This window comes from Protopterus annectens, chromosome 14.part0 (assembly GCF_019279795.1).
Source record: "Protopterus annectens isolate FY-2018-M chromosome 14.part0, PAN1.0, whole genome shotgun sequence".
Classification (NCBI taxonomy): Eukaryota; Metazoa; Chordata; order Ceratodontiformes; family Protopteridae; genus Protopterus; species Protopterus annectens.
In genome coordinates, this window is record NC_056748.1 from 902,448,755 (window position 1) to 902,474,734 (window position 25,980).

General features: G+C 40.6%; 1 protein-coding gene across 2 annotated transcripts in view; it reads left to right on the forward strand.

Moving 5' to 3' along the window:
* PASK (PAS domain containing serine/threonine kinase) overlaps window positions 1-25,980 on the forward strand; it is a 1,620,160-nt gene that overhangs the window by 628,372 nt on the left and 965,808 nt on the right. For both annotated transcript variants that reach the window (XM_044056691.1, XM_044056692.1), the window contains exon 9: window positions 7,218-7,389. In XM_044056691.1, coding sequence (XP_043912626.1) covers window positions 7,218-7,389 — 172 coding nt within the window. The remainder of the gene's footprint in view (window positions 1-7,217; window positions 7,390-25,980) is intronic.

Consider the following 25,980-nt stretch of genomic DNA (forward strand, 5'->3'; position numbering starts at 1 on the left):
CCTGCTAAACACAATTAATGTACATATTTACAGACAGAGTGAGATATAGAGAATGCTATAAATACAGTAGAAAACATCATCAAGTTACATTTCAAGTCAGCATTTTGTTCTTCCTATAGTATAGGTGCAGTTCATAACTAGGTTCCTCCTTATACTAAATCTACTTAGAATTCCATTGCATAGCAAATCCCTTTTACAAAAAAAAAATAAATAATAATAATAATAATAATAATAGGGCAAGCGTTTTCAACCTAAACAAATAGGTTCTTTGTCAAGACAAACTTTGCTCAATCCTAGTTATTACAAGTAAACTACATATAATCTGCCCTTGTCTACTAACAACTTTGCAGAAGTGCATCTCCAACCACAAATGACTTCTAAAAGCAACTCGTCATTGTTTTATGCACCAGGACACTAAACATGTTTTGAATTCTCCTTAGTCTGGAAACAAATTCCAGATATCTACATCTGTCATCGTTGCAATCTCAACTTTAAAAGAGGGGGGGTCCGCAAATCTGTATAGCAGGCCAAACACAGGCCCAATTATCAGCCATCTCATATTAGTCTGTCAAAAATGTAACTGCGTATATCCCACTTTTTTAGAAGACAGTGGGGGGCACAGAATGCAACACTTTTAGAACACAACAAGCTTTTTGAGAAACATAGATGATGGTGATGGAGGAGGTGTGAACAGTCCTCCTCCCGTCAATCCCATAGAGGTACTGATCACATCCCCTCCCCATAGCCAGCAAAAAATACTGACCTGGATTACCCATCATAATGTCACCATCACCACACACGCCACTTCACTTATATTCACAAGGAAATGCCATCATGTTTTTACAGATACAAGGCTCCTATTTTTCTCTCCGTACCCTACTAAAAGTTTGTGGGCCACACCCACCTCCTGTCATAGTTCCTGTTTATAGGCATGTCCAAAGGTCAGTTGTCAATCTCCTCTCCGGTCCAGCTGGTGAATCTGGGAATCTTGAGGCAATGTTACAACTGCCTCATGTACACAGACAACCCTCTCCTCCTCCCAACAAATTCCAACACATGTGAGAGATGCAACCATATAGCCAAACTGGAGGCTAAGCTCTCTCAACTCAGTACTGGCATAACCAGTCAGGAGGAGAAGGAAACCACACTCACTACAATTTCAGTCTCACATAGACCTACTACGACAGCAAACCAAACACATAATCACACAAAAACATACTCAGAGGCTCTAAATAAAGATCTGCCGAAGCAGCAGAGACCTCCAAAGCAGATACCCAAGCAGCCGCTACCCCAAAACAAAACACGTGCAACACATATCTCACAAAGCCAGTGTGCCAAACAGTCACAGCCCTTAAGACTAAACAACACACCTGATACACTTGTAATAGTTGACTCTATCGTCAGGCACACTGACGTCCCGCTCACCAGGCTGAACAAGGAGAGGGTCATGGTGAGCAGCCTATCGGGCGCTAGGATCCGCCACATAACACAAGCACTCAGGTCACTCTAAGGCAAGCACAAATATGACTCAGTCATTGTCCATGCTGGTGTGAATGACCTGAGACGTACCTTCCTGGACTACATGAAAAGAGACATAAAGGAGCTCTCTGAGCATGTAGCCCTGGCCGGTATGACACTGACCTTGAGTAGCATCTTACCCTCACCAAGAATGATGCCAGAATATGAAGACAAGATGATCAATTTCAACAATTGGCTTAAGTACTGGTGTCATTCAAAGGGGATCCAATGCCTGTCAGCTTGGGATGATATGCTCGACAAGCCACGATGCTTCGCTAGGGACGGCTTGCACCTGTCACCCCTGGGCTTTTGAATATTGGCAAAGGCTCTTGCTGCCCCCATAGTGCCTTTTGTAGGCAAGGCTCAAAAGACAAACCCACCTCCATAGGTATCACACGGGATAAGAAACTAAGAGTAATGCTACTCAATGCCAGAAGTCTAAACCTCAAGATGCACACACTCAAAACTCTCCTTAGCATGGAGAACATCGATATCTGTGCAGTAACAGAAACCTGGTTCAAGGTTCCTGAGAGCACCCCAGCACTACCAGGTTATACCTCATACCATGCTTTCCGGCCCCAAAACTTGGACCGAACCACAAAAGGAGGGGGAGTATCGATATTCATCAAAGATACCCACACCTCCAGGTTGGTGGCAAAGCACGAAGCATCAGAGACTATCCATGTGCAACTAACAGTGGGTAAAACTGCCTTCCAGTTTATAGCCTGCTACAGACCACCCTCCCAAACCCAGGAACCCCACTCGGCCTTCCTGAGAACACTGGAAAATATGAAGGTCTCTCCAAACACCATTATATTGGGCGACTTCAACTACCCGAACATAGACTGGGAGCATTACTCTAGCTCCAACACCCTAGCCCAAAGGTTCCTAGAATTTATAAACTCAAATGCTATGGAACAACTTGTTACCACTCCCACAAGAGGGGAAAACATACTGGATCTGATCATCACCAACATGGGGGACTCTATGCTCCAGACCAGAAGTGTATCCCTCACTGGTAAGATCAGACCATAAACTAATCTCACTGGATATTCACATCCCGACCCCACCCCCTACCCAGAAAACCACAGTGAAAAACTTCTCTAAAGCAAATTTCACACTCCTCAAAACTGAGGTGGAATCCTTCAAAGCCCCCGGGCCTGTGGAAAATCTGCCCAGACCGCAGAATCCTTTATAAACGCATTCTATGAACACCTTCAGGAATGCATGGATCATGCGATCCCAAATAAAACCAAGACCCAATCCTCCAAAGGCAGGCGTCCTGTCTGGTGGACCCCAGCCATAAACAAACTATACAATAGAAGGAGGAAGCTACTAAATGATAGAGCAAAATCCCAAAAGGGAAGGCATCACTGATCAGTATTAGCAAAAACTACGGGCACACATAAAATTGTCTAAGGCCAGCTTCGAGAGAAAAATTGCACAGGACACTAAGGATAATCACAAGGCTTTCTTTAGTTATGTTAGGAACCTGGGTGGTAATTCCCAGATATGCTCAGAATTAGTCCAAAATGACTAAAATTTACCCCGTACCCACAGACATTGCCAACATCCTACCTGACAAGTTCAGCTCAAACTTCTCCCCTCCCCACCAAAAGGGCAAATATCTATCCCAGTAGAGTGCTGCCCCCCCTGACATCTCAAATGCTCAGGTAAGAGCCGCCCTCTCCAAAGCAAAAAACAGAGCATCAATGGGACCAGATGGTGTCCCGGGCTGCGTCCTACATGAACTCCAAGAAGAGCTAAACCCAAACATAAAACTACTGTTCAATCTCAGCCTTACTACAGGATATGTGCCCAAAGAGTGGCGTACAGCAACAGTGGTCCCTCTCCATAAAGGTGGTGCCTCAACAGATCCTAGAAACTATCGCCCCATAAGCCTGACTAGCTTGGTCTGCAAAGCTATGGAAAGGATCATCATGGTCCTCATAAATAAAGATATTGGGGACCTACAAACACTGGATCCTACCCAGTTCGGCTTTGTTAAGGGCAGATCCTGCCTCTTAAACCTGGTTGACTTCTTTGAAACAGTCACCAAGGCCATTGACGAGGGGAAGGTGGTCCACACAGCCTACCTGGACCTCGCAAAAGCCTTCGATACAATACCCCACTCGGGCATTATAGATAAGCTCACCAGCTTAAATATAAACCCCTATGTCACTAGATGGATTGCAAACTGGCTCAAGGACAGAACCCACATGGTTAGAATTGCTGGAGCCATGTCAGACTCCAAACCAGTTACAAGTGGTGTCCCACAAGGCTCAGTCCTGGGACCTCTCTTGTTCGGTATATATTTCTCGGAGGTACAGGCCAACACGGAAGGATTGTGGCTGACCAAGTTCGCAGATGACTGCAAACTGGGCGCCATAATCGACTCTCCAGCCGACACAAGCATCCTCCAAAAGGGCCTCATAGAAACAGACAACTGGTGCCAGAGCCATGGCCTCAAGCTAAATGCCAAAAAGTGTATAGTCATCCCCTTTGGCAAAAACAAAGTGCCCACAAATTACCACATAGGTGGTAATCCATTAAGTACAGAAGAAGTAATTATGGACCTGGGGACCCAAGTTGATAGCAGTCTCTCATTTGACAACCACGTGGCCAAAGTGGTTAGAAAAACATTTTATATAGCCCACCTAATCATGAAGGGATTCACATCTAGATCAGGGGAGGTCATCGTGCCTCTTTACTCATCCCTCATCAGGCCCATAATTGAGTACAATGCCCCTTTTGGGATGTACCCTACCAGACACCTGCAGCAACTGGAAAGACCCCAAAAGTACCTCATCAAGAGGATCAAAGGGCTCAAACAGATGCCATATGCTGCCCGGTTAAAGAAACTCCAGCTCTACTCAGTGGCATACCGCCTGTTCAGAGGCGATCTGTGCCTGACGTATAAAGCCATGTCCAACCCGGAATTAATGGACATGCTGCACCTCAGAAAATCCAAATCCCATCGAGCTACGCTCGAGACTTGAACCTCAGCACTGAAATAAATAGGACATGCTGGAGGGACAGATTCATAACCCAGAGGCGCCCTTCACTCTGGAATAAAATCCCAGTCCAGGTTAGGCAGAGTCCCTCATTGACTCTCTTCAAGAGGAATCTTGATGAGTGGATGGGAGATCGTAGGTTTACCCCGGGTATCACTTCTGTGTCACTGTTAGACAGAGGCACAGTATACTAACCTCGAAAAAGGGCATAGCAAAATAAATTTAAAATGGGTGACGAAAGCCAAACACATTCTGGCTAGGCTTATAAATGCCCTAGGGCAGATAGCCTAGTATGAACCTATGAACCTCTGCGTGCTCTCCAGGTCACTAGAACTTCCTCAGAGTCACTTTGCAACTCCACTTGTTGCCTGTTTACTTCATGCTGCCCTCTAGTGTAGCTTGAAGATTAGTAGTTAAACTGACCAATCTGAATGTACCAGCTGTTATTGATTAACAGCAACCAAAACAAACTCCTGCAATCAGAGAACGCATGTTTATCCCAATGACAGGGAAAAAAGGCTGGTCTGTTTACAAGACGAGTGGCTGCAGATTACACAGGCAGTGTTTATATAAGGCGGACCGATTAGATTCAGCCGATCACTAAGGAACTTTAAATGGAAATTAATGGGTGGTGGTTGGCTAATAGCTAGGAAGCATTCTGAGTATGGCTGACATGAATGGTGATCAGTTACATTCCCCTTTTAAGGGGTGCTGCTTTACATAAGATAATTTCATAGCAAATTTTTCAAGTGACCTTGATTTTGACACAAATTGTAGCCTCTGTCCTAATCTTAATACTTCATAAAACTCCTAAAATTGGAAAAAAGGCAGTGAATTAAATTAAATCACACATGTAAATGCATCAGCTTACCACACACACACACACAGTTCTAATCAAGTCCTTACTTTCTTATGTAACTTTGGCATCACACATACGTTCTTACCTATAATCGTGCTATATCATTCTCTCTCTCTGTCACATGACATACACACACTTACCTTCAATCGTGCTATACATTTTCTCGCTCTCTCTTCTCTCTCTCTCTCTCACATCACATCACACACACAATCTTTCCTTCAGTAGCGCTATATCACAACGGCTGTCTACAATTCCTCCTGCAAGTAGACTTGAATTCTGCATGGTGGAGTGAGTGCCATGACACGTGCATGGTCCTCCTTAAAGGAAAACACATCGCAGTGGTAAGATTTTTTTTTTGGGGGGGGGGGGGTTGGAACTCTGTGATGAGGACATCTACTTGAATTTAAAAAAAAGTAATGCAAAAGTAATTCACATTTGCTTTACTAGTAACTAAAAATGATAATATATTACAAGCACTGCGTTACTATATTCACAAGTAACGCATAATACTATAAGTTACTTAAAAATGTTATATATTACAGTAACACTTTACTCCCATCACTGTGTACAGCACTTTACATTTCTGAACAACTCTTGTGGCTCTCAATGGCAGAAAATGATAAATCATACTTAATGATTCGCAGCCACAGACTTCTCACCCATGTCTTCCACTAATGCATGTCATATGGTTCAGATAATATTTAGCTCATTGTTCCTTTTCCAGGTCTGAAGTTATGCTATGTGTTTCCATTCCAAAATTACACAACTCTTCAGGTAGCCATCCCTTTTCTAGATTTGCTTCCCTGCAGTGAAATTCATTACTTCCTGGTCTCAGGGAACATTGGATTACTGCCCTAGTTAAACTTCTGTTCACTTTATGACTCGCCTCTTCTCTGACTTTTTGTTAAGTTATTTTTAATTCATAGGTTTACAGGTAGTAACTAAGTATAAGGTCCAGGAGACCATCAAGGAGCCCAGGCCAATTAAAATTGCCCCACAGCACTGTCTGGATAACTGACTTGCTCAGTAGGCAAATGGAGATTGAAGGAATCAAACCCTGGAGTACAGTAAGCAGCTTATTAGCAGCTCATAACCTTGGGCAACAATGCTAACTGTCAGACACTGGCAATGCTGTATGCCTATTGAGAGCAGTTGTGGAGATGAGCTTTTTTATTTATTTATGAGTATATGTTATTGGGATAGTGGATTGACTCATTCTAGCCATGGTCAGAGAGTGCTGTCTAGTCAAGAAACTTGCTCACAGTTACACAGTAGGCAGAGACAGAGGTTGAGGGACTCAAACCCTGGACTTTGTAACAAAGCTTCTAAATAGCGCGTAGCAGTAAACCTCTACACTGCCATTTTGTTACTTGCTGCTTGACTTTTGTGATAGATTTTTTGAGACATAGTTATTTTTTAGGTGCTACATCTTTCTTATTCCACACCTGATTTTCACCTTTTGTAAGTTAGAGTCTAATTATCATTCTCTTTTTACCTGGCACTGGAAAAGTCATGACTGAGCACATTCTATGTCTAAATCATTTCACTTACCTGGTTGTCGTATAACTATGTAAAAATAATTTTGCAGCTGAATGCTGAAGATTTCAATCCTTTGAAGGTATACCCTTATAAATGTGCAAAAGAGAGTAAACTGTACTATTATATAAAATGAAGGGCAGTGTTCTTGGGCCATTGTTGGGTCGTTAGTCAGATATGGTGATTGTTTCCACTTGCAGCAAATATCTTTTTTATCTTCGAGCATATTTGCAATTTTAGATGAATTTTAATTGTTAAATATTTTGTGTTACTTCTTTATTTTTTAACAGAACATCACATTTCTGATCCCTGGTTTCTTTGACTACATGGACTATGGAGATGACCCGTCAGTTCTGCATCCTTCACTTAACAATAGTGAGGAGGATGCCGGGGTACTTTGTGATAATGAAAATGAAATTGCTAGACAACAGAACTGTTTCTCTTCCTCCAGTAGTAAAAGAGGTAAAATATTGACATTTATTATAAATGATTAACTTCTTTAATTTCCTTTCTGTTCTTTTGTTTCTCTGAATGTGTCAAATGCTTGTACTTGTGTAGGTGCGTACATGTTCACAGATGCACCAAAGCCCCAAGATCAATGGAGTCTTCTTTATTGAAAGCTACACTGTGTTCATTTTGTGGCTCACTGCTACAGTCATTATATCAGGGAACTTTGCCACAGTCAGAGTTTCTCATTCGGTCAGATTTTAAGTCAAGACCCCCTTCCTCCTATGCCTGCTGATTTTACCTTCACCATCTTTGTTTCCACACACCTGATACAAAAGTTAACGTACTGACCATAAATAACCCTTTTGGAGAACTTCTTTCAGTTGGTTTACAGATAGTAGTCTCTTGGTTAGCTTTTTTTTTCGCACAATGGCTGCAGATATTTCTTTGGTGTCCTTCCTCACTACAGAGTTATTGGGCATGCTGTCCAAGAAAGGCAATTGTGTCGTAAGACAACAAATTTGACAATATGACAACTGCATTTACTGCCTTAAGTTTGAGGTACGACTTAATATCTTGTGAGTTTTGGCAGGAATTTTGGCCTAAAACTTTGCACATAGGATGAAACACTGTTCAGGCTTACTTTAGCACAAAGAAGCTTGAGCCCTTGTACTCACAGTCTGCCATGTCCATAGAGGGCAGCCAGCCAGACATCTCTTCCAGAAGAGAGAAGAAGTGGAAAAAGAAGGAAAAGATGGGCAAGAGAGACAAATTACTTCACTGAGCCTTCTATGTCTGAGCATGTTAGTTCTGTGCAGGCGCTTAAACTCCTGATGTAAAGTCTACTGTATCAGAGGCCACTGGTGATTTCCCTTGGGGAAACTTTAACACTTATTGCAGAAAGCTTTGTTACTATAAGGAATGTCATTGGACCTCATTACAGAGGACAAGAAGTCATGCCCAAGTGTGATATCTCCGATCAAGCAAGGGAATTTTGCTTGCTTTTGCTTATTGCAGAGGTGGACGTCTTGGCAGCTACATAAAAAATAGAACTTAGGGACATCCTCTCTAAGGGTGTAGGAGCACTGATAGCCACCAAACCTAAGAACCCCTCTGAAGCTTAGGGCCTCTGTAAAGCAAAAAGCTAAAGCGGCCCTTTGTTGGGTCCTCAAACCATAGACTACCCTTTCCTTCTAACAAAGACTAGTCTAAGCTAGGTCAGTTTCTTCAAAGTCTTCAACTCTATCCAGAGAAGCCGTCTGTGTCTGGGGGTTAGTCCCTGTAAGAGGAAGAGGGGGCCTCACCAGAGAGAAATACTGACTCAGGATTTTGCAGAAGATTGAAAGGATCTCGACTACAGATCACCGATGTCCTCCCCAATGGAATATGACACAGACAATGAGGAGACCATGGCCTGTGACTCTCCACCAGAGGACACACCATTTGAGCTTACTCTCTTCCATATGAAGATGATCTTTCAACTGGCAAGCCAATAACACCTCTGTTCTACATGAGTGGTATGGAATTCCTGGGGTTTGACCCACTTAAACCTTTTGCCATTTCTCTATTCCTGGGAGCCTGTCATGGATGCTTTTGATACAAATAGCTGGGATCCAGACTTTTAGTCCCCTGTTTCTAACAGGCGTGACTGGTTCTACAGAGTTCAGGCTTCACACAAGTTCCTCTATAAGAGCTCTATATCAGATCCACGTACTGTATGCCTGTAGTCTGTTAGACTGGCTGTAGTTCTTAACACACTTGATAATGATAAGAGTATGCTACTTGATAGATATTGGAAGAAAGTGTATGCCTGTGCAGCCCTATCTTCTGGGGCCCTCATTTGCCAGACAGTCATTCTTAAATTCTAAGAGCATGTCTTGAAGCAACTGCTGGAAGGCTGTGGAGGAGAGCAGAAGGGCTGCTTTCATACAGTAAGTTAAAATCATTTTGCAACTAGGAAACTATGCTAAAAATGTGGGTCTGATACTATAGGTGAATAACGCAGGGTTGCTGCTAATGGGATATTCCTTAGAAAGGTACCTTTGGCCAAGGAGTCACACCTTGTCTGAAGATGTCAAAATGCAGCAACTCCTTGCTCTTCTGAATAGAAACCTTCTGTTTAGAGCCCAGACTTATATTGTGTTTAAAAAAGGAAGACAAGACCAGTACTATTAAATCTGTTAAGCACATGTTCTCTCCCCATACTTAAGTGTGACAGGAATTATCTTTCTAAGCAAATCCTTTCTTCTAGAGGCAAGACAAAAGAAAGTAGCCCAACGGTAGGAAGGCCTTTCAGAAAAGAAAGTGGCAGCAAGAGAATAGAAGGGAAGCAAGGGGTTCAGGAGGTCTTTTTCACCCCAGGGAGCAACTGTGACTATCACATTAACACTATATGCAAATCGGGAGTAACTTGATTATGATATTGATATAGTTTTTCCATATAAAAAGACATGTTGAGTACTGGAAAAAAAAATGGGGTGGGGAGCACAAGGAAAAAAGTCAAGTAAAATATGTAATCTCCCAATCTGGGCCTGACCTAATGTATTAGAATGAATGAAAATATGACAGAGCATTTTTGATTATTGGCCTCAGGAAACCAAGAATTAGTGCATCATGCATGTAATTGCACAGTGTTTCTGGTCTAGATTCCATTTTATGTAAATAAAGACATTATGTAAAAAAAAAAAAAAAACAGACTCTGATAAAGGGGAAGCTTTCACTACAGCTTCCTCTAGATTATCCTGAATTTGGGAGAATCCCAGAATTTATAAGGTAAAAGGGATCTTAGTCTATTGACCCCCCCCCCCCACCTCCCAGGAGGAAAACATTCCGTAGGAGGCTTTTTGGCCCACCCCACCTATGTCTTGAGCAGTGTCTCCCACTGATCATATGATTGATCTGGTCATGGATAGGGCATGGCAAGAGTTCAATGCAGCTGAGCCTATCCTCAGGAAACAAACAAGATCCTCCTGTCTCCCAAGGACAGACAAACATGGAGTAAGGCTCCACTTGCAGATTTCATTATGATGCTGACTGTGACTAAAAAAGAGCCCTCTGAAGAGCGCCATTTGATCTCTCCATCCGATAGGAATTCCAAGTCCATGGATCATATGGGGTTTCACACTTGCTTATCTGGCACTTTAACTTTTCTTATTTCAAACTTCCTGATGTATTTGACTAATTTTCAACATGATATAGCAGGAATAAATATATAGTTATGCTGAAAACATTGCTTCACAGAGCTCTACATCTTAGTCTAGAGTCACAGGTAGTATTTTTGTCTAGTTTTTGTTTATTTTTACATCACTTTCCATGTGACTGATTGATAGTGCAGTGGATGGGGCAATGGGGGCAGTGGTCTTAGGCATTACTAAGAGGAGACATGCCTGGCTCAGACTATGAGGATTTACTGAGAACAAATTATATAAACATGAGATATTGGCACTTTCCTATCTGGATGTTAGGAAGAGAGGATTTTTAAGGAATATGTAATGGATATAAATCAAGGGTTATTAGATGAGATAGAAGTGGTTGTTAATGACTGGGCTAACATAAACATGGAGTTTAAAAACATGGTAGGAATAAGAGAGAAAGAGATATGGGAAATAAGTGATAGGAATTATTTAAAGGAGTTGCAAAGGTTAAACTGTTGCATAAGAGAATCTCACAGAATTAAAAGAGGAACAAATGTAAAATGTTAAAGAAGAAAAACAGAATGTATTATAATATGTATGAGTTTAGAAAGGCTGCTGTTAAGCAACTTTGATAAGTATAGAGAACAAAAACTTTTTTCATTATGACTTGTGAAACAGATTGTTGAAGGAGTTGTAGCCAAACAAACAGATCATGTTACAGGAAAAATAACTAGAAATCCTATAGTAGTATTAGAGATATTTTGGCAACTTTATGAAAATTGGAATAAAGTAGAACAATGGGACAACCAAGAAAAAAAAGTATCAGTGCAATTTTTTGTACAAAAGACTTAATTATGCCAAGGTTGGGAAAGATGAAAATCAGCAATTTACAAAGAGATGTGATAAAAACAGTAATGTATAATCAATCAACAGGGATAAATCACCAGGAACAGATAGTATTCCTTGTGGAAAATTGAAAGTTAAGATGGAAAAAAGTGATCAAGATCTGGAAGATTTTGTTTAACAATATTTTAAAAAGGGCAGAGGTGCTAGCATCTTGAAAGAAAACAGTGATAGCTGCTTTACTCGGAGGAGGGTAAAGACCCTTCAGAACTGGATTTATATAAACATGTTTCAATTTTAAGCCATATTAGCTAAAAGAATGGCAAAGGTGTTACAGACATTGACATGTATGGACCGGTGTAATTTTGGGGAGAAGAGATAAACATTTGATAACATTAATAGCACAGTGATGATCGAAAGGAAAATAAAGTTTAGGAGGACACTGCTATTGTTGGTGAGTCTTGATACAGAAAAAGCATTTAGTAAAATCAGTTGGGATTATATGAGTAGGGTAATTGTAGCATTTGCATTCCCTAATGGGGAATGGGGTTACTAAGAAGGATATATTAACCATTGGAGAATTAAGATGGGTATATATTGGCTTAGAGGAACATGGCAAGGATGTGCTCATTCCCATCATTTGCTTTACAGTTAGAGACATTCACAAAGAAAATATGGAGTTCACAAATTCAAAGATATAACTTGTATGGTACTCAAGCAAAAGTTAGTTTATTTGCAGTTTACATGTGATATTATTTTATACGTGATTAATCCAGAAAAAGACATGTTATTGTGGAATATTTTGAGACAATTTCACATCTTTTTGGGATATAAAATGTTCAAAATAAATCAAAGACTATAGCAATAAACTATATACCCACAAAGGAATCTGTTCAGCATTACCAATGCCTATGGAGAGATGATAAGGTAGAATATTTATGTGTATGAATTAAATGAGTTTGTTATGGCAGCCAGGGATATGAAGGAAGAAACTAAACAAAAGATAATACAAAAATTGAAAAACTAGAAGCTGTTGATTATCTGCATGTCTAATAAGATAAAAGGCGTGAAAACTTTTTTAGTACCCTTAGCCTTATATACAGGTCAGGCATGTTTTTTTTTTATCAACCAACAAAGAATTTCCTAAGAGATGACCCATATCTGACATACAGGGCATCCTCCAGTGCCATTACCGATGGATTTTCTTCTCATCAGCAAGTCAGATGTCACCAGAAATACTCAGTCTGGGGATCTAACCCTCTTATGCGACATTAGCAGAATAGTTTGGAGAGACAGGTATATCTCCCAGAGGATATCGCTGCTGTGGAACAGACTCCCTATCCCATAAAACAAAGTTTATCAGTGCCCATTTTCATGTGCAGCTTAGATATGTGGATGGGAAACAGAAAATTAACCCCAGGCCTTCCCCCTCTGCTAGTAATGTACAGAGGCTACTCCTAAATGCTTTGTTCCATGCATGAGTCCCCTCAAATTATTTATGGTATGACCCCATTTGTTCTCATTAGGAGTAATATATAATTATTGACCATGGGATGGGCAAGGCCAATCTGTAACCAAATGGGATAGCTTATTTCAAACACAAAAAGGGAAATTGTCTTGGCTTAAAATGGCTTGCAAGGGCAGATAGCTTAGTACTTATCTATGTACCTATATGATAAGGAATAAAGAGCTGAAGGAATTTATTTTACAGGGAAGGAGGGTAAGAGTTAAGTTGGATAAGCTGTTTCTACACATACAATAAGGTGGTTTAGAATTACCTGATTTAAAGGTTTATTCAGAAGTACACAGTTAAGCCCTGATATACATAACTTCAAGTAGAATGTTATAAATTAAAGTGGAAAATATGATGATGAAACATGGGATGGGTGGTCAAGAGGGGTTCCGTTCAGAATGTACAAATCCTGAAATCTCAAATTTCATATGGTCGAGACCATATGATTGAAGTTTCAGAATTTCGAAATTCTGAACGGAGATCTGCATACAGCGAGGAACGGGAGATTTCCCTTTTCCCAGCTGTAGTGCGATCTCAGAGTTTGTATGCTTAAGTAGTAGGGGTGTGCAGGGGGGGTTGCCCCCTCCTGCATAAATGTGTAACTAATTGTTTTTTTTTGGGGGGGGGGTTGTTTCAGAATTTCCATATTCTGAAACATCGATCATATGGTTTCGATCATATGAGATTCGATGTTTTGGAATTTTGAGATTCCAAAGCATATCCGTCAAGAGATAATGAGAGTCTAGGAGTTTGGATGCAAGTCCTTTTAAGAAAGTAATAACTATACAAAATATTGTTTTCATAAAGTGGCAGAACATATTCTAAGTCCTAAGCCATCACAAGAATGAAGAAAGTCAATTTTACCAACAGGGATGTCTGCAAGTAGAGGCATAGAAAATATACAAGAAGGGACTAGAATTTACAGGAAGAAGTTGACAAATGACGCAAGGCATTGGAAGCAAATAACTTGTGAGGAAATGTTCAAAAAGTGGGATGAAGGTAAGCAGATGTTTGGACTGCAGATTACAGAATGCCTTCCATGTCAGGGACTGATAAAGTATAGGCAAAGAGAAAGGGATAGGGGAGTTCTAGGTGAAATACTAACTCTGGTAGAATTTTTAGTTGAGCCTAGAAAAGAGGTTGTTGTTAAAAAATAAATAATTAGTAGTGCATCTAAAATATTGCATGATATCTGTAAGAAACAATCGGAGGAGGTTAGAAAAGCGAATGGAAAGGCAATTTACAAATGAATAATGGGAAGTATGCATCAAAGTCCAAAAGTTTGGGATTTTTACATAGCTATATTTGTATAGGTAGACTTGAGAGGATTCTTCTGGTTGATATCAAATTGCGGAAGTGTTGCTGGGGTGTGTGACTGTGTGTGTGTGGGGGGTAATTGGGGGCATGTTTTTGGTGGGTGTAATGAGTTGACATAGTTTGAGATGTAAGTAAATTCAAAAACACCACACGGCAAAGAAATGCTGAGCACATTTGTCAGTTTTAATGTTGGACCTCATCATAATGACAGTGTATAACAGTATTCAAATTATATGGTCATAACAAAATTGTCATTTCCTTTCAACCATTGGAGTCAATATTCATTTACAAAATTTAAGTAAAATAGTAAATTCAGTTAAAACTAATTCATGGATTTCAGTTTTAAAACGCTTTTTATATTAACAACCTTATTCATCCTAGGGTGTTTGCTAGAATTCAGTTGCACATGTCATTGTAGTTCTCTTTTTTACTAAAAGGGGTGGGCAAATCTCCACCCCTACCTAAATACATTACTTATTCCAGTAGAAAAAATATACATTTCTTAAAAGTACTGAAAATGTTTGAATGCCCACACAAGACATTAGTGTCATCCAAAATTTTAATGGTATAAATGTGTTAATAAATTCAGTGATATACTGTATGATCTTCATGCTCCACATTTGTCACACACAGTCATATATACCAGATTAGCACTTTTACATGTGTATTAATCTCTTAAAAGAGTTTTCTATTTGGTAAGATAATGGTAGAAGTGTTAATAATATATGTGCACTGTTCAAATAATCCACATGAAAAAGTGCCAAAAATCGTGTTAGACCACTATTGTAGACTACTGTTGTAGTCAGACAAGGATTTTAAATTTGTTATTTTTGTAAGTGAAATTCAGACTTTTACTGCGTATATCCATTAAACCGTACTGACCATACAGAATTTTTCAGTTGTCCTGTAGTACTTTTCTTTTACTAAGGATTTTCTAGACTGTAGGTAACAGGAAAATCGTAACTAAAATTCAAGCCGTCATCAACTTCCTACCTGTTTGTGATAAACGTCTCACTGTCTGAATGCCCAGTCTAAACATTGGGCCTGAGGTTAACTTTCTTAATATGGACATAAATTTGTTACCTGTATAATCTCTGTTCTTATAATGCACTAGGATAACTCTTACCCAAAGTATATCAGTAAGCTTATTCAGTTCAGTTTTAAATTAAATATATCCTTGTCCAGTGTAAGCGTAGAGATTCTAATCATCTGAGTCTTCACAGCATACTTTTGGCAGAAAATGGATGGTTGAGGTTAAAGTGTATATAACTGCTAACAGAAGTACCTGTTTTATAAACTTGAGAACTAAACCATTCATTGTCAAGGGTTACCTCAGTGTCCAAAAAATAAATAAAATCAGTTTGTGCTCATCACATTTAAATATAAATTTCATAAAATCAGTACCATTGTTCAAAAAATAAACACATTCCTTGAATAAATGTTCTTCCCCAATCCATATAAAATGTCATTAATAAAATGGCCATGGAAACAGACATGTTTAAAGAAAGAATTAGGAAACTGGAATGTTCCCACTCATTAAGCTCTAAATTTGCAAGTGTGGGAGCAACAGGAGTCCCATTCTACCCACTAATGTATTGGTAATGCGTGGACTTAAAGTTAAAGTATATGTGTGTGTGTGTGTATATATATATATATATATATATGTACATACACATTGTTTAGAATAAGTTCAAGCATGGTACAAAACAATTCAGTATCATTGCTGCCAAATAGGTAGCATGCACTAATTATTGTCTTATCATGTCATTACCAGTTTTTTGAGGTATGATGTTGTATAAAGACTCTCTATCAGTGGTAGCCAATAAAAATCTTGTGATTCAAAGGCAGCATTGAAGCAACAAACTTTGTCTAAAAAATTCCATTAATCCTTCAAATAACCTTTACTCCTTTGGGTGTCTATATTTACTTTTCTATCAAGAAACAAGGATATGAATTCTGTTTTTGACCTTTTCACTGAAATGGTGAGTCTAAATGGTGGATCCTGAAGATATTTAATGTGGTTAAAAGCATTTTTATGTAGTTAAAATTCCCTTCCGAGAACATTGACAGAAATGTTGGGGGAATAAATGGTTGTAACTTAGGAAATTATTATTTTGAGACTGGATATAAGATCTGAATTGTGTAGACATAATAATGTTTTACAAAGCTTAATTACCATTATTGGCTACCAAAAATGCAGTTACGGTACTTGCGTATTATCGCAACCACATTAGTACCACCTCATTTTTTCCCATTCTGCTCTTTGCAGTACAGTATTTACGTACAAGTGATAAAGTCCTTGTACTGTGGACAAAAGCACTCAATTTGAACATTAAATGAAGGCTCCTTTATTCCTGCATCCTCTGTTATTTTATTCATTTTTTTAGTTTTGAGTTCGTTATAACGATACATTCAACAGGTAAAAGTGTAGGTGTGTACAGTGGAAAGGAAACGAGTGGATGTAGTGGGAACAGTGAGACAGGTACTGGGGAGATTCAGCCACAAATGTCTGCATAATGGTCGTGGTGGTGTTTTGGTAATGGAAGTGTGAGTTTGAGTAATGAAGCCAGTCGAAGACGCTCTGCCACTACCTATAACACATTAACTGTATGAATTTTCACAGTACGTCCAGATTTTCGCTTCAAAAATTTGGTCTGTTCCTCATAAATTGTTTTCTGGCTAATCGCTTGGATAATCTGAGAAATAAAATTGCTATATAATGACACACACTTGATTTTCTGACTTCATACCATTTAGAAAATACATTGTAACACAAGACATGTTATTCTAGCTACTTTCTAAGTTTGTAAGAGCACTCTTTAAAGTCTATCCCTATTTTTGGCCCTTCGTCCCACAATTATGTATGGTTTTGTCCAAATTCCTTGAGGTATGAATTTACACGAGGTGGTGATCCTCGATTTAGAAAGGAAAGGTTAACAGCTATAGCTATCACTGCTTAGATATCGAGGTGTTTGGAATGTGGTTGCGATAATATGTAAGTACCACAGTTACTAGAAAATCAAAATCTATTTCCAAACTAAAGGAAGGTCTGGATTTTGTAATGGAGACAAATGAACTAGGAATGGGATCTTTAGAAAAGGAAAGGGCAATTTTCAAAGAAATAAATGGAATTTGTGGGAACAGCACATGAAGAATAATGATCAGGAGGCAGAGTGGGATTTAAAGTAGGACAGGAATCGGGCGGTTTATGTAATGTTAGACTGAATGAAAATTGTTAGACAGAAAATGTGCATCATACAACAGTAATAACAGAAACTGTTATCATGGTTTGTTATAGCTAAAACTGTGATGATTTATTAAAGATAAGACATGATTTTCAAGAAAGCCCACCGGGAAGGTGTGGCACTATGTAAAGTTAGGGTGATCATTAGAGAGTAGTTGGGGAACCAAAGGAACAACACATCCCCCTGCAATATCCTTAATTTAAACTAAGATATGACCTTCTGTACAGGGTAACCAATCTTAAAGAACAGATACTAAACCCATTATTAGTTCCAGTACCCTTTTAGAACACTTGTAATGAAGTTAGCACATATATACATTTTTAGGTGGCCTTTTAGGAATGGATAAGACTAAAGCTAGAATTTTAGCTAGATTTTGCTTACCTGATGTTATAAAAGACATGGAGAACTTTTGTATAACTTGTCCAGAATGTCAAAGGACAGCATCCATACCCAGGTTTAAAAAAAACTCTTGATTCCCTTATTCATCAGGGATATTCCATTTGAACACATAGCTAGGTAATTAACGACCCATTAAAAAAAAAAAATTGAGTAAGGACCACCACTAATTATTGATAATGCAACAAGTTTTTTCTGGGGCAGTACCTGTACTGTGAGTCAGTGCAAATTCTATAGCCAAATAATCACAACTGTTTTTTCCTAAAGTAGAACTTCCCAGTGAAGTTTTTATTGACCAAGACACCCCATTCAGGTCCAGAGTAATGTACAAACTCTGTCAGGTTTGTTAAGTGAAATAGCTAAGGACATCTGTGTACCATTCAAAGTCTAAGTTACGAAAGGCTGTAAAAGTGGATGAAAAAAATTGAACCAACATCTTCTATATCTTCTGTTTACTGTAGAAGTATCCCTGGCCTTAAATAGATTCACAGCACTTAAAGTGATGTATATCAGCCATTTTAAAGGTGTTATACATATGTATAACAAAAGAAACATGAGAGGAAGAAAACATCCCTTTTAAAAGACTGCTAAGGCGTTCTTCAAACCTAAGGGACAGGTAAATAACTATAATGCATATAGTAAAACATATGGAAAGAGCCCAGAAGGCACAACATCAGAGAATTCAAACCAGGAGTCAATGTACTTGTGTTAGTACCACTACTGAAAATAAGTTCCTTGCAAAGTGACAAGTGAAGTGATTTATAAAGTGAGACTACCTTGAAAAAGTAAACCAGAACAACTGTGATAAAAATGTTCAGAAATCTTGAAGGGAAACTGAAGTTTCTATAGTAAATTTGTTTGCAGGAAAAGTTAAGATCCCCACAATGTGTTCTGAAGTCAAAACAGGAATGTGATGCTCCACATCTGGCCCAGTAATCAAGGAACTTTAATCCCAACGACTAGCACCAGTGGGCAATGCACATTGGGAGGATGACAGGTACACACGTTATTTCCAGATGCAGCTCACTGCATCAAGTGCAGTTTCTCTTAAGAGCACACAAAGACCATAGTCATTCTGGGGCTGGTTTCTCCTTACTTCTGCAGATCCCCAGTAAGACTCCCCACTGGCACAGCTATAAGTTGAGATCTCAGCCGAGTGACCAAGCCAAGACCTCCAGCACCCTCTCTGTCCAACAAGTACTTCTTGTCCTTGCCCAAGTAGCTGACACACACACTTTGAGGTTTGAGTTACACACACACCTGGGAAAGGCTGGCACAGTTTACTAGCTATACCCCCTTATGCCCAGACTATAAGGTAGTTTCCCCTGCCACCAGTCACTCCTTATCAGCTACTTTAAGGCCCATAACAAAGGGTGTCCAATCTTACTGTGTAATGTTACTATCAATACAAATGGTAGTTTGACCAAGTGCAAGGCTACTAGAAGTGGCCTACACAGTGTCACCAAATAAATATGCAAGTACTCTCAGAACTTATATATGTCTCACAAAGATCAGCCACAGTGAAATGTTTAAATATATTTAATAATAAATAATAAAAGAACAAGACAATACTAAATATATATGTACAGCGATATCAGAGTACAAAATCACAGGAAATATTTAAAACAACATTGCAGACAGTCTCAAATAAATAAAAAAAAATATCTAAGCAAAGCTTTGCTATATTCCTAACTATATCTACAAGAATTATACTGTACCCTAGTATATTTACTTCAGAGCAACCAAGACAGATGTGGTGAGTGGATGTTGATGATGTATAAAAAAGCACACTCCACAACGTTGAGCAAATTTAATGAAAAAATTAAAAAAGAACAAAACTTCCTCAGTGCTGTCCGAAAGTTTTGTTCGTTTTAGAAATTTTTTCATTAAATTTGCTCAACATTGTGGAGTATGCTTTTTTCTACTACTTGGAATGCCTTGCTTAACTCCACTTTACCACTTTGTTCACCTTGTTTGTGTATTTTCTGGATCTTGATGTTAGGTGAAAGTCAAAATACAGAATGCAGTTTCTCACAGAGTTTTTTTTTAATTAATACCTCAAATATTACTGCTGGGATAGCTTGCAAAATGACATCATTTCTTGTCATCTTATTATATCCCAGGTGAAAAACAACCATTGATGCAGGTGGTACCATTTAGCATCTACCTGTGAAAATACATACACAAGGGGTTTTCCTCAAATCTTGGTACTTGCTGGAAGTCATTAAACACTAGCAAGACAATGCAGAAATTTCCCTAGTTTGACATTGTGCCTCCTTGCTGCCATAAAGTTATTTTATTTCTGCTATTTTCTGAAGTTAACCTTGTGTTCCAGTTTCCACTGTTAAAATATCTTCACAAATGACATAATTATTTACAAAATTCCAGATAGCTGGGCTGACAGTATCTCCTTTTGTGACACCCCCCTCCCCCGCCGAAGACTCCCTTAGACCCATGAGCAGCACTGGGTATCCCTTTCCTGTGCAGTGATGCCCTGCTTGCTAGGTATAGGTTTCCCTTTTTCCCCAACTCATCTGCTGTGTTACATTTTCTGTCCACTAACTAGATTCTCATGTCCTCAGGCAAAGTGCCAAGGGTTTATTCCCTCAACAGAAGGTCTGCCAGCCCTTTAAAAGTGGTGACCTGACACCTGTCTGTGAAAATAAGTGCTTAACTCAGCAATATATTCACACACACTTTCATCTGCCTTGCGTCTGTGCTCACAAAACTTTTTCCTATAAGCTTCAGGTGTTAATTTAAAACACTCTAATAAACAATTTTAACAGTATTATAATGTAAGCAGTCAGTATCAGACAATTTAAAAACAGCAGTTACAGTTTTACCATGGAGTAAGGGGTGTCGGGAACCGTACCCAGAGCCCTTGGTCAACATTATACTGTTTACCTACCCTTTCAAACATATGAATAAAACTATCAAATGTATCACCCTCTGTAAATTGTGGAACAAATTTACTGACCTTTGTTGCTTCTGGGGTTCGGTTACTCCTTTCCCCATTACCTCCATGACCCTGGCAAAGAGTATCTCCTTTTCTTGTTGCTTCTGCCTCTCATTCTCTAAAGCTTCCAGACATCTCAGTTTCTCTGCTGATTCTAGTGCCATCTGTTTCTCCTTTTCTTCAGACTCCAAATGCCTGTCTCTCTGCTGATTCTAGTTCTAACTGTTTGGCCTCCAGTTCTAGTCTCTTTAACTCCAGACAGATTTTTAAGTCCTGTGTGGAAAGGTTGAACTGTCCACTTTCTGAGAGTTGTACATCCACAAGGCCAGTCTGGTTGTCCTTGTGGTTGCTGGTCTGCGATGCAGCTGTGACCAAGGCTGCCATCATTTCTGCTTTAGCCATGTTGGCATGCACCAATCCTTTAGCCTGGTACATCTCAGCTAACTGGCTACTTGTCAGCTTACCATGCTTCTCTGCTGACATCCTTGCCTGCTCTCTCTGAATAACTAAGCTAACAAAAAATAAATAGAGCTATTGTGATGTGAAACTCTTAATGTTCACTGTGGCTGATTGAGAGTTCAAACACCTTCTTCAGTAACCACTGTTTGGAGGCTACAGGAATTCAGTATCCACAAGGAATTCAGTATCCACACCACCGTATCTTAATATGTAGATGGGTGATCCCACCACTGCTAACCAATATATGTGATGCCCCACCAGTGGTCCAGTAATCAAGGGGCCTCAATCCTCACCACTAGCACCAGTGGGGGACGTGCATTGGGAGGATGACATGTACACACACAGTATTTCTAGATCCAGCTCACTGCATCAAGTACAATTTCCTTTAAGAGCACACAGAGACCAGAGTCAATCAAGGGCGGGTTTCTCCTAATCCCCAATGAGACTCCCAACTGGCAAAGCTATAAGTTGAGATCTCAGCTGAGTGACCAAGCCAAGACCTCCAGCACCCTCTGTGTCCAACCAGATGTCCTTCAAGGATGCATCTGCAGTCCTTACAAATGGGTTGTCCTGTCGTCAGGCAGCCCTTCGGTCGGCCGGATTCCAAAGTCTGGGTCTGGCTTCGGCTGGTGTCGCACTTCACCCGACGTCATAGCTGCAGTTACTCTGGTATAAAGGCATCAGCCGACGCCATTTTCCTCAGTCTTTCTTGCCGTGTGCGCCCGAAGCAGAAGCTGTTCGCAAGTGCCGGTCGGTCAGATCCAGAGATTACTACTACCGAATACTTCTACTACTACCGAAGACTTCTAAAAAGCTAAGTACCCCGTTGGGGACTCTTTCTTGCCTCAGCCGATGTCAGAAAAAGTGAATAACTGTTTAACTTGTGGGAAACAAATACCTCATAAAGATTTCCACTCTTACTGCTTACCTTGTTTAGGCCCAGACCACGACGTAGCAGCTTGTCTAGCCTGTGCTTCTTTTAACCGACGGACGCTTAGACGTCGGTCGGAATTTGCTGAGCAGTTTTTCGGCTCTGATTTTGCTTATATTATGCCGTCGGATCCTCCGACTTCACAAATATCCAAAAAACGCAAGGAAAAGGACCGACACTCGTGGTTCGTGGTTTCGGCCGAAACCGCGGTTAAGCCAACCGCGAGTGTCTCGGTTTCGGCTGAAACCGAGCAAGCGGTTCTTCCTTCAGCCGAAAACATGCCTTCTACCGAGGCCTCTTCCAACCTGGTGGAATCGGCTTCTGAAATCCAACCTGCAGTTGTGGTTTCTCAGGAATTATCTGACACTATTCCCTTGGATATTTCAACCCCTGCACGTGGAGCTGCTAGGCCTCCTGCAGCCATGTCCATTAAGGCCTTTACCAGGGCTAAAGCAGCTAAAGCTACAAAATCTGTGCCTGTTAAGACCCCCTCTCACAGGCCCAGCTCCAGTTCCCAAATGCTTTCTCTAGCAGAGGATCTCATTTCTTTAATCCGGGGATCCCAACCTCACCCAGACAGGGCCTCTCACCCACCTCCAGAGAAGAGGCCTAGAGCAGAGCCCCCTGAGCCAGTTTCCACAGATGATTCCTCTGATGATTCAGATAATACAGACCCTCCAGAGGCTCCTTATTCCCCTTATGAAGACTCTGATGCTGAAGAGTCCATCCCTTCTGCCTCTCCGCCTGAGGAATTTTCCTTTGGGGAAACCTTGCATGCTATGCGGGAACAATTTCAGTGGCAGGGCCAAGATTTTTCAGACTCCAGGAAAAGGCTTAGAACCTTTTTGCATTTACCACAACATAGGCCTTTAGCTATACCTCCAGTTCTTTCTGTTGTAGATGATGCATTTAATGATGCTTGTACTGCTCCTGATTCATTACCTCCGGCCCCTGCTAAGCCCGATAGGTTCTACAGGGTCCCGGACACACATCACCATTTATACAAGGCTCCTTTTGCAGATCCCGAGACTATCTCCCAGGGGCCTAAGGCTGTAGCAACTACCTCTGCCAAAAACCCCCTCCCCTCTGAAAGGGAATCCAGGTCCTTAGAGAGATGGGGTAAAAAATTTTACACTTCTGCTACTCTGTGCAGGGCCTTGAACTGTCAATTTCATATGATCCAATATCAAGAATTTATGCTAGACCAGTTAACTAAAAAACTGTCCTCTGATGAACCTTTAGATAAGAAATATGTTTAGGAAATGATACATAACATTCAGCAAGTTAGTAACCATTCTTTAAAATGCGGCTATGATGCACTGGAGGCTTCCTTTAGATCAGCCATGACTGGCACAGTTATCAGAAGGCATGCATGGTTAAAAGAGCAGGCCTTACCGGACCATGTCAAATCAAAACTATTAGATGCTCCCATGGACAAGATCAATTTGTTTGGTTCTCCTGCACAACAGGTACTGAAGAAGATGGAAGAGAAGGCAAAATCTGTCCAAACAGTGAAAGATTTCTTACAGGTCCAACCTCCAAGGTTTAGCAGGAATTGGCCCTCCAAGAATTGGTCCTTTCCAGACTCCTCCAAAGCACAGAGAGGCAGGAATAGGCGTTCAAGAGGCAGAAACCAATCCAGGGGTGCCTACAGGGGACGCCAGTGGCAGGGTAACAACCAGCGAGGCACAGACGCAGCCACCACCACTGCAACAGGACAATCACAGTGACTTGGCTCTGACACCGCCTACCAGGGAACAACTAGAAGCACCCTTAGGCAGAAAGCTAGCTTTATTTTCAAAGAACTGGCATTACATCACAAGAGACAAGTGGATTTTGCAAACTATAGACCAAGGTTACAGGTTTCATTTCCATACTCTACCAGGAAAGAGAGGAATGCCAAACCTACCTCCAAATCAAAAGGCAGAAGCTCTAAAACAAGTAAATCAATTATTAAAAATAAGAGCTGTGGAAAAGGTACTATATATGGAGCAAGGAAAGGGCTTTTATTCCAGACTCTTCCTAGTACCAAGGAAAGAAAGCAAATGGAGACCTATTCTCGATCTGTCCGCTTTAAACACATTCCTCATTGTTCCAAAATTCAAAATGCTGACCCTACAGCAGCTTCTTCCCATGCTGGGCAAGGAGTCTTGGCTGGTTACTCTAGATCTCAAGGAGGCATACCTGCACGTCCCCATACGACCAAATTGCAGAAGATACCTCAGATTTCTTGCAGGATCAGAGCATTATCAATTCTCAGCATTGCCCTTTGGCTTATCTACTGCACCCAGAGTGTTCACGAAATGCCTGGCATCAGTAATCGCTCATTGCGGGCTTCAGGGAATCAAAATCTACCCTTACCTGGACGATTGCCTGATACAAGCGGACAACAAAAACAAGCTAGCAGAAGACTTGAAAAGAGTCATTTACCTTCTACAAGCCCTGGGATATACAGTCAATATAAAAAAGTCAAGGCTGATACCATCCCAAAAGATAACCTTTTTGGGTGCGGAGCTGGACACATCCAAACAAATGGCATTCCTAACAGTAGAAAAACAGGTGCAACTCCCTCTCTACTTCTTGGCATTAACAAAGCAAAACCATCTACCAGCAAGAAAAGTCCTACAGGCATTGGGCTTCATGGCATCCTGCATAATATTGGTCCCACATGCCAGACTGCACATGAGAAAGCTACAGTGGTACCTAAAGAATTTATGGTCTCAGCACAAGCACAGCCTAGAAACTCACATTCCAATAATTCCATGCCTGAAGCAAGAATTCCACTGGTGGGCTCAGGCCTGTCAATCAAACAAAGGATTACCCTTCCACAACACTCAACCAAGCCAAACCATCACAACGGACGCCTCAGACCTCGGTTGGGGGGCCCACATGATGGACAAATGCATACAAGGTTTATGGACTCAAGAGCAACTGCACCTACACATAAACCTAAAGGAAATGCTGGCAGTAAAACTGGCAATTCAGGCTTTCAAACCATTTCTTCGACAAGGCCAATTGATGATAAGGACAGACAACACCACAGTTATGTGGTACATCAACAAACAGGGAGGCACACATTCGTACACTCTATGCCGGATGGTCCTGGACCTCTGGAATGTGGCCCTGAGTTACAACATTCAGTTACAAGCAATTTTTGTACCAGGAAAAGAAAACACTCTAGCAGACATACTAAGCAGGACTACCACGGATGCCCACGAATGGATGCTGCATCCGGACATCTTCAAAACCATAACAAGAAAATGGGGTCTCCCAGAAATAGACTTATTTGCATCCCCACACAATCACCAATTAAAGAAATTCTGCACCAGGACGTACCATCCACTGGCATGGAAGGTGGACTCCCTATCCTTCAGTTGGAAAAATCTGACAGCATATGCATTCCCACCACTTCCTTTGATGCACAAGGTGCTATTGAAGATCAAAGAGGACCGTCAAGGATCATTCTGATAGCTCCAGATTGGCCAAGGCAACATTGGTACCCATTACTGAGGAGCATGTCTCGGGAACAGATGTGGCCCTTACCCCTAGTTCCCTTGCTGTTAACTCAGAACAACTACAACACCCTGCATCCAAACCTGAAAACTCTGCAGCTGACTGCCTGGAACATTGCATAAGACAAATTAACCCAAATTTATCCCAAAGGGTTAAGGACATTATCTTGGAAGCTCGCAGACCTTCAACAAGGAAAACCTATTCAGCAAAATGGAAAAGATATCTCATTTGGAGTACTGCTAAAGGGGAAGATGTGTCACTGGTAAACATAGCCAACATCTTGGAATACTTGGCAGAGC